Raw genomic sequence first — 9,205 nt, 5'->3', positions numbered from 1 at the left:
ACAACAGTGAAAATAATTAGCTGATGGAGTAGTTTTCTAAGGTGTTTGGGCACTAATCCTCTTCTTCAGTCACAGTCGATATAACACTGTAATGGTAGAGTGATTTATATCTAGCTTATAAAGATGATCGATGCCTTTACAAAAGACTCAGGTTGAACTTGAACACTATGTCCTGGACTTGGTGTGAGCACTACCAGGTAGAGTTTTATGGGCTGAGCTATGCAGGAAGCCTGCGATCAGAGATGTTTGGGCCAAAAGGAGTTACGAGTCGGGCTCAATGGTGTCATTGTATAGGCTGTTCTTGCTGGCACAGGCAGAGATCAGTTTTCATCTCTCACACTTACAGGCTGGAAAAGTGTTTAATGGATTGTGGAGGCTGCTGGTAAGCTAATCCATGGAATGGCAGAAAAATAACGATCTCATGAGTGACATTTGTGTGGGTTTTTTTAAGGTATGTGTGTCAGAGAGTGGGGTGGAGGATGGGTTGGAGGAGGGTTATTTCCCATCCAAATCCCGCATTGGATAGCTCTGGTTAAATACGCTAACATAGTGCTTAGAGATAGTGGTAGGAATGATGAGAGTCAGTTCCACATTCTTCAACACCCACATCAGGTCATCTCTCTAAGTGAAGGGTGGAGATTGCTCTCTGCTGTTTCACGAGGACGTGGTCTGACGGTCAGAAGCACAATGGCTGTAGCCACAGGGACACCCTCTTATGGCGGTTCCTGTGGGAAGAAGTGGCCAGGGAGCCAACTGGCTCAAAAGCACCGCCAGAGTGGGTTGCGGAGTTACTAAATTAGTGAGGGCAGTAATAACGGTGTGGATTGCCTGTTCCTTGCCCAGGCTGCAAGAAGCACAGCCGTATAAAAGCGTTTTCATTTCAGTGGTTGAAGTCTGTATTCATTTAGCATGGAAGAATCCCCCTCCCTTGTCTTCCTGTAATGGAAGCAAGGACTGGACCCTTCAGCCTCTTAGCCAAGCCTTGTTCTGCATTTCTTTTGCAGCTGACAATCCTCCCATAGCCCGCACTGGCATGGACATGAGGGTACAGCCCGGGGAGCCAGTGATGCTGAGAGGCACAGAGAGCACGGATGACCGAGGGATAGTCAGCTATCAATGGAAACAGGTCCTCGGTGACCCTTCCGTGGAGATGAAGGTAGGGAGCTGCAGGAAGGATGCAGCTTGCTCAGTGTCACCTGTGGTCTGCACTAGGTTGGGCTCTCACAGCCACTGACTTAGAAGTCACCTTGTCCTTCTCTCCTCAAGGCAGTCCACCCATGAGCCTGTTCCCAGGAGCTTTGGAGCACTCCTTGTGGTTGCCCTCACCCTCTCGCACACTACTGGGATGTGGCATTTCTTGGTCTTATCGCATCTCAGGCTCCCTGCAGCAGGACGCCATCTCAAACCTTCCTGAGCAGCGCCTGATCTGCCTGGGTGGGAGCACCCAAGAGGGCAGGAGCTTCGATGCAAGAGCTGCCTCTGCTCCCAAGCTTCTGTAGTTCAGTGAGGGGCCTGCCCTTATTTTTGCTCTGCTCCACTTTGGTGCGTCTCCTCCTCTGGCTCTGAATAATCCAATCTCCGGCTCTGCTTCTGTTCCCCTGGGGCTTTTCCTGGACCTTGCCTGTCTTCAGAGCGTAGGTTCCTCCTCCTTTTATCTGAGCCGGAGCAGAAGTCATGACTCCAGACTGGCTCCGAGATCTCTGGGGTGTGAACACTGCCTATCTGATAGATGTTAAATGTGAATTGTGGCTTTAGAAGAGTAAATGATTACTGTTAAGCTTCTGCAAAATGCTCTGGAAAGCTTTGGAGCTCTTGTGGCACCTTTTGGAAAAATTGGCAAATAAGTGCATCAGGCCCACACCTAATTTTGAAGACCAACGATTACTATGTCTAGGGTGCTGAGTGGGATGTGGAAGTCTGGAAGTGCTCCTTTCCTCTTCCTTCCCCATCGCCCAACCAAAGCAACTTTCAGGGGAAAAATAATCCTCAAGTATGGTGCTGTTTTAACTACATTAAGATGATATATGGCAATGCTGTGTTCTCTTGAAACCTAACCAAAAAGGCAGATAGCATGGAAATGGAGGGCCAATATTGTTAGCAAATATAGGGAAAAAGTTTGTGTCAATAATATCACAGCTTTCTATTCTGCCAAAATAATTCATTCTCTTTTAGAAACCTCTCAGCAGGCAAATAAATAGGCACTCGTTTCCATGTCTAAAACTAAATATACTTGTCATATTCAAAATTAAAGAATATAAATACTTAAATAGTTCTTAAATACACCTAGCTTATTCCCTATGTACTAAGTAAAATAAAAACTACAGGTATTTCAGTCCTCTCCAAAGATTTTTTTTTTTCCCCCTCATGCCTTCACAATGACCCAAAATATGAAATATCTAATTACACTTGTGGTACTCTTTCTCTCTGCTATTCCAGCTGGACACCAGCCCATGGATTTCAGGCGCATTGCATAGCACTGAGACATTTTTCATGCCAGACATCTGCTTGGGGGTTTCCAGCCAAGCTCCTTTCTTCCTAATGCAGGAACATGGGCCTTGCATGGCTTCACTCCTTCATTAGAGGTAACTTCTTCTGCATAAGCCTTTCTTTTGCATTCTCAGAAGCACGGAGAAGATCAGGTAGAAATCTCCAACCTACAGGCGGGAACTTACGTCTTCCAGCTTACTGTCACGGACACTGCACAACAGCAAGACTTCACCAACATCACCATTATGGTGCTGAATTCTGAGCAGACTGAAGGTGAGCCTGAGCCCACAGATGTCTAGCTGGAGTCCCCAAGCCTGGGTGCTGCTCTGGCATTACTAGTGGTCTTCTCAGAGGGGTAGATGGGAAAAGGGCACAACCAAGAGTCCAGAGTTACGTGTCAACTTTTCCCAGTGAAAGCCTGCACCTGGCCAGTAGTGGAAGATCTCCGCATTCACAGTGGTCCATTTTAGGATTTTTCGATCCTCTTGCAGAGAGGTGGCCTGCAATAACCCCATCCTCTCTGCATGTCATTGCCCTCTTCTGGGTGACACCAGAGTGGCTGAAGCCTGGGGTGCAACTGAGAGTGTAAGACAGGAGAACCTGAAAAGTCTTGTTGACTCCATGGTTTTGCTGTGAAGACCCTAATTCCCTTAAGTCGCAGGATAGGTGGAGCCATCTGCATGACATTCAGAGTGTGCCTAGCTTTATTTATATGTTTTACTTTAATTGCCTTGTTTAATGATCAAAATGTTCAGCATTACAAGTGCATTAGGAGCAAGGAGTTCTTGGACAAAGGGTTGACTAGTAGCTAAGCAGGGAATTTCTCCTTCTACCACAGGCACCATAAAAATATAAGAACAGCCATGTCAAGTGACACTAATGGTCTGTCCAAAATCCAATACACTGCATCCAACAGTGTCCAGAGGTTGATACTTTGAAAAGAATACAAGAAAATGACATAGTAAATCCCTACTGTGCTTGGCTAGTCTAGTCCCCAGGGAATTTGCAGCTGGGAGATTTTTTTAAGCAGAAGATGGTGTCTTTGTGTTTAATAGCCATAGGTGAATCCCTTTTTGACCTCATGCAATCTTTGCACAGCAGCAACATCCTGAAGCAAGGAGTTTCACAGCTTAACTATGTGCTGTGTGGAGAAGAAGCTCCTTTTGTTTTATGGACATGGCACCTTCTAATTTGATTTTGTGACCCTGTCCTTCATATAAGAAAATATATAACATGATTCCCTGCTCACCTTCTCCATGCCACTCAAGATTTTATAAGTCTTTCAGACAAGTGTCCACACTGTTGACGAACTTTCCTTTGGAAGATTTTCTCCTTTGTGTATGTGCAGGCAACGCAACCTAACCTGAGCCTTTTATGTTAACTTTCTTGATAGAACATTGTTTGACTCCTAAGAAGGTGGGTTGGTGTCGGGGATCTTTTCCACGTTGGTTTTACAACCCAAGCCTTCAGCAGTGTGAGGAGTTCATTTTTGGCGGCTGCAAGCCCAACAAGAATAACTACTTACGGGAAGAGGAGTGTCAACTCGCCTGCAAGAATGTTAGAGGTGAGTCTTCTTCAAAAATCAGCCCTCTCTTTCTCATAGGATTGGGATGACGCTGTGGGCAGGTACTGCAGCTTCTTGGCTCACAGCTAGTTAGAGCCCAGAGAGCTGAGGAGACCAGGCTCATTATGGATAGGGAGTCCTAGTCTTACACTGCCAACATATCTGACCCAGCACCTGGAGCACTGTTCCCCTGGTCAGTGTCCCTGGTGTGTCTCTGGCTGCAGAAACCCTCACCAAATCTTCATGTCGCATCTGAAACCTAAATTCAGAGGGTAGCATTGTGCTATGTGGGAGCCAGAAGTGCTTCGCCCCCAAAATGAAATTAATCTTCCTCCGTGGCACCCTCTTAGCCAAGTGTGAGAATGCCTTAGTGCTGCCTCAGACAAATGGGCTGAGCCTCTGCCAGGCCCCTTGCAGTGCACAGCTTAAGGAGGAGGCAAAAGCCTTGGAAAAGAAAGACTGTTTGAGCATGGCCTAGCTGGTGGTGGGAAGTTCCTCTGTGCTCCTCCAGGCCTGCCTCCTGTGGGTACTACTCGTCTGTGGTCTCTGGGTGGTGGGCATCCCTATTTCCCCTCCCTAAACCTTACAGAGCTTGCTTCCAGAAAATACGCACTTCTTAGGTGAGATATGAAGGCAATATAAAGCTGATTTTGATCTGACAAAATGATGTGGTGGTAAATGTATTTTATTTTTTCCCTTGTCTCTTCAGGTTCTGTCGGTGGGAGACAACAGCCAGGTGAGCCTCCTGTACAACAATGTAATCCTGCTGTGAGCTCAGGCTCAATGTCTCACGTCCAGTCCTGTGGCTTTTGATTAGCACTCAGTCAGTGTAGAAAGTGAGGCACTGGAGACTAATTTCTTTCCTAAGCCTTTCACTTTCACGTCATGGGATAATTCAGGTTGGGGATTACCTCTGGAGGTCATCTGGTCCAACCCACTACTCAAAGCAGGGCCAGCTTTGAGTCACACTGGGTTGCTCAGGACTGCATCCTGTCCAGTTTTGGATATGTCTGATGAGATTTTACACTGTCTCTGGTCAAACTGTGGCATTGTTTGGTGACACTTATTATAACTTTTTTCCCCTTATACCAACTCACTTTCCCTTGTTGCAACTCGTGTCTGTTGCTGCTCACCCTACTGCTCTGCACCTCCAAAATGAGTCTCTGTCTGTCTTTTTCCATAACCTTATGCTAGGTCTTGTGCTCTAGCCTCTTGGTGAGTCTCTACTGGATTCACTCCAGTATGCCAATGTCTTTTGTGCACTGGGGAGCTCAGAACTGGGCACAGTTCTCAGCACTTGGGACTACCTGTGGAGCAGAGGGGAATAACTGCTCTCCTCCATCAGCTCTCGCAGCCCGGTGTGCAGGTTTCAGTTTGCTTTTCCTAATTTAATACCCCATGCTTGGGCAATATCTCCATATTCTTCCTGAGTAGCTCTTTCTTGCTTCTACCTCCTGTGTACTTCTTTTTTGAGAGGAAGCATGGCTGGTCCCAGAGCAACGTTTCATTTATAAACAATAAATTATTATTTTTTTCTTTTTTCCGAGGCCAGGGTGGCACTGAAGAGAAACCTTAACCCATCTGCCTTGTTTCTTGTTTGCCAGCTCTATTAGCAGTTTTTAAGTCCTTCACAAAGCATCTGTGTGGCAGGGAGACACAATGAATTTTAATGAGGTATCTGAACTGTTTCTGATGCAGTGTGCAATGGGAACTGTCAGTCCCCCTTCTTCAGATGCAAGGACGGCTGCTGCATTGATGCCTATCTGGAGTGTGATGAAACTCTGGACTGTGCTGATGGATCCGACGAGATGTATTGTGAACAATGTAAGTACTTCAAATTCTGGCTTAGATGACAGTATCTGCCCAGGGGTGAGTGCAATGTAAATTGCAGGTGTTGACTCAATGCTTTTTGGTGCCTTCTGTTCTTATCTCCTGACCCTGCATTACCTTTTCCCTCAGTATTATATTTGCAGGTTCTGGCACCTCCCACATCTCTGCTGACTGCAAGAGCTGATCTTCCTTCTGGGATGTTTCTTGCCTCTTAAATACTTGTCGTCTCTCTTCTCTGCGCCTGTCTGTAAGACTTCAGAGCCTGTCCTCCCCTCCCCTTCCAACATTGTTCTCACTGAATGACCTTACCTGCTCTCACAGAGTTGGGAGATGGGAAATGAAACCATGATTTCTCTTAGTCTGTCCAGTGTCATAGTCCCCTTAACATCCTCACGTTGTGCTAATGTAAATGCACAGTGGTGAGCTGCCCAAGTCTGCAAACCCTCCCTCCCTCCCTTCCTCTTCTGACAGAATTCCCATAATCTGTTTCCTATATGTGGGTGTTTGTTGCCTTTTTAGGTTGCAAGCATACAATTCATCTCTTTTGCCCTCTCTTATATCCTACACTAGTGCTTTTTCACACTTCTTAGAACCTGGAGTGATAGCAGTTTCCCCATACTTCTTGATGAAAAAAAATAAGAAAGCAGCCTTTGTTTTCCTTAGTTCTGTCTCTGTATTTGTGCAATGGAAATGGGGAATAGTTTCTCGTTATTATGTTTTATTTTTCCCATGTTCCTCTCATAGCTTTGAAATATTGAAGAACCTCAAATTGTATCTCCCTTTCCCTGGCTTGTGATAGCAAAGGAATATGCAGGAAAGCTCTGTCTGTCCGTGTCTGCATGGATGGAGGCATTTCTTTTGTATTCAACTGGTGAGAGAAGTTTTAACATGAAATGTTTCTCTCGCAGATGCTCGTGAGTTCAATAGACTGCAGAAAATCAATGTCACACATAAGCAAGGTATGTACTGTCCAGAGCACCCAGGCTGACATCCACTAGCTTTTGTTTTTTAATTCAGTATGTTGTTTCATGGTAAAACTGCTTCCCTGTATAGTTCCAAAAATGGGTGTAGCATCTGGGGTAGTCCCTGTACTAAAAATGAACCAGGGCCTCTTCTCTGACCTTGAGGACAGCCATTTATAGCAGGCTTTCAACTCTCCTGCCTAAACTTTTTCCACCCAAGCAGGTCTCATGCATATTGCCTGTTGGGCACAGTACCTGGCCTGTACAAAACCCTGCAGCACCTTTTTGGAGATAGTGCAAACCAAAGCAGTGTGGGGGACACAACAATGGCATAATACGAGTAATCATATGCCTGTGCTCGATCCCGTACCTTTGCCTTGCTTCCACTAGTGTAGACAGTGGCACCGTCACTGGGCTAAAAGAGTATATCCCAAGTCAGCTTATTTGCAGCTTGCTTGTAGAGGAGACCTGAGCCAAGCAGTGGTTTCTGTGTCCAGTTCTGTTCCCTTCTGCCTCCAGAGGAGGACAAGTCATTTCTGCAGGGGATTAAATCCAAGGTCTAGCATGACTGCATGTTCTGATGTTCCTTTTTCTTCCTTGATAGTTGGGTTTATGGGCAGGTGGGAGCTCACCTTGGCGATTGGCAATGCCAATTTGAGCACTTGGCAACTGGGCAGTGGGGACCTGGGAACCACTGCTCTGGCCACGGATTCCCTCTGCCATGGTGCTTGTGCTCATCTGTTGTGAGCAGAAAATGTTGCTGCTCTGGGAACACACTGCTTGGGCTACAGCACCTCTCCGTTGCCTTGCCAGGTCACTGTGTGGACTTGCCTGATACTGGACAGTGCAGCGAGAGCATCCCCCGCTGGTACTATAACCCATTCTCTGAGAAATGTGACCCCTTCACCTATGGAGGCTGTGGTGGCAACAACAACAACTTTGAAGAAGAGGAAGAGTGCATGAAATCATGTTCAGGCATCACAAGTAAGTAGACATAGTAATTACGGGCTGGAGTTCTACTGATCAAAATATGAAAATCACTACAGATTAAATTCTGTTCTCCCAAAGAGGCAGTGGCTTGGGAGCTTTCAGTCAAAGCAGCTCTATTCTCAAACCTTGGCCGTGCCTCACAGTGTTCTTTGACATGACCAATGACTTACAGGGAATGGTCTATCTACAGCATCTTTCTGCAATGCAGCCTGTCGTTTCTCAGAGCTGGAAAACATTTTGGGTGCTGTTGGTGAAAAAGGGAGAGAGAAGGATGATAAAACTAATCAGAGATATGGTATGGCCTCCCTAAAGAGAATTTAACTTTATAGCTTGGCTCCAGTTCTCCCCAAGCGAGAGGAGAAATTTTCTGAATTTCTAATTAAGAAAAACTTAGTAGACACATTGTAGCCAGAAGTTTTAAACAAACAAGAGGGAAAGGTTTACACTGTAGAGCTTTGTACATGTTGCTGTGGAGGCCAACAGCTGAAACAGGAGGAATTCTGCCAAACTGTATCTGTCAGGAGCCAAACTGTTGCTGCTTTTCTGAAGTGTCACCCTCAGCTACACTGTGCCTCGCAGCCTGTCCTGAGAGCTCAGTACCATGGCTGTCAAGAGGGATGCTGTATGCATTCAGTCACTTCAAAGCACTGGAAATATGCTCCTCAGACACCTGCCTTATTCCTTGTTCGCAGCCTTCTTTGTAAAACTTTTCCCCCCCTCTCTGCTCCCAATTCAGAAGCAGATGCCATTGGCCGGAGATGGGAATCATTTGAGTCCCAAAGTGCTATCTTAAGTGAGTAACAGTTTTTCCTACAGATCTTGCTTGTTGCTTTTACCCTGTCCTGAAAAATATTTTGTCTTTCCTTGCAAATAGTAGCCTTCTCTCTCACCCCCCTTTTGAAGCTGTGGGAGCAATGTGGGATTTGTGGGATGCTAGCAGTGGTAAGATGCTTCTGTGCACTGTGCATCTGTGGTCCAATTTCTCCTTTATTTGTGACTCAGTAGCTCATATCAGAGGCTTCTGATTTTCCTTCCTTCTGGGTATGTAAGTGTTGGGTGCTACACTATGGGTAAATCTGATGACCCTATACACCCTCTCTACAACTGTAAAGAACATAAAAGCTATTGAATTACAAGTTCTCAAAAGAATATCACATCAAGGTTGGTGTCCTTTCACCACAGAGCTGTAAGACCTCTTTCTTCAGTAGGGAACTCCTGAAATTATACCCTTCCGTTCTTCAACCCCGGAGATAGATTGATTTGGTCTTCAGATTCACACCACCTCTCAAATGCATCATGTTTGACTGTCTCCACTGACGATGCAGGAGTGTGGCTGTCTGTAAAAGACCAAGTGCTCACAACACTGCTACGA

At 45.9% G+C, this 9,205-nt stretch overlaps 1 protein-coding gene across 1 annotated transcript in view; it reads left to right on the top strand.

Moving 5' to 3' along the window:
* Positions 1-1,004: 1,004 nt before the first annotated feature.
* SPINT1 (serine peptidase inhibitor, Kunitz type 1) overlaps positions 1,005-9,205 on the top strand; it is a gene marked incomplete at its 5' end in the record, with an annotated part of 9,113 nt that continues 912 nt past the window's right edge. The window contains 8 exons of the mRNA XM_010294657.1: positions 1,005-1,156; positions 2,622-2,760; positions 3,881-4,051; positions 4,761-4,787; positions 5,750-5,875; positions 6,790-6,840; positions 7,657-7,827; positions 8,570-8,626. Of these exons, the coding sequence (XP_010292959.1) occupies positions 1,005-1,156; positions 2,622-2,760; positions 3,881-4,051; positions 4,761-4,787; positions 5,750-5,875; positions 6,790-6,840; positions 7,657-7,827; positions 8,570-8,626 (894 nt within the window). The remainder of the gene's footprint in view (positions 1,157-2,621; positions 2,761-3,880; positions 4,052-4,760; positions 4,788-5,749; positions 5,876-6,789; positions 6,841-7,656; positions 7,828-8,569; positions 8,627-9,205) is intronic.

This window comes from Phaethon lepturus, unplaced genomic scaffold, assembly GCF_000687285.1.
Source record: "Phaethon lepturus isolate BGI_N335 unplaced genomic scaffold, ASM68728v1 scaffold52259, whole genome shotgun sequence".
Lineage (NCBI taxonomy): Eukaryota > Metazoa > Chordata > Aves > Phaethontiformes > Phaethontidae > Phaethon > Phaethon lepturus.
Note: the sequence above shows the minus strand (reverse complement) of the source record. Positions and strands in the feature narration are given on the sequence as shown.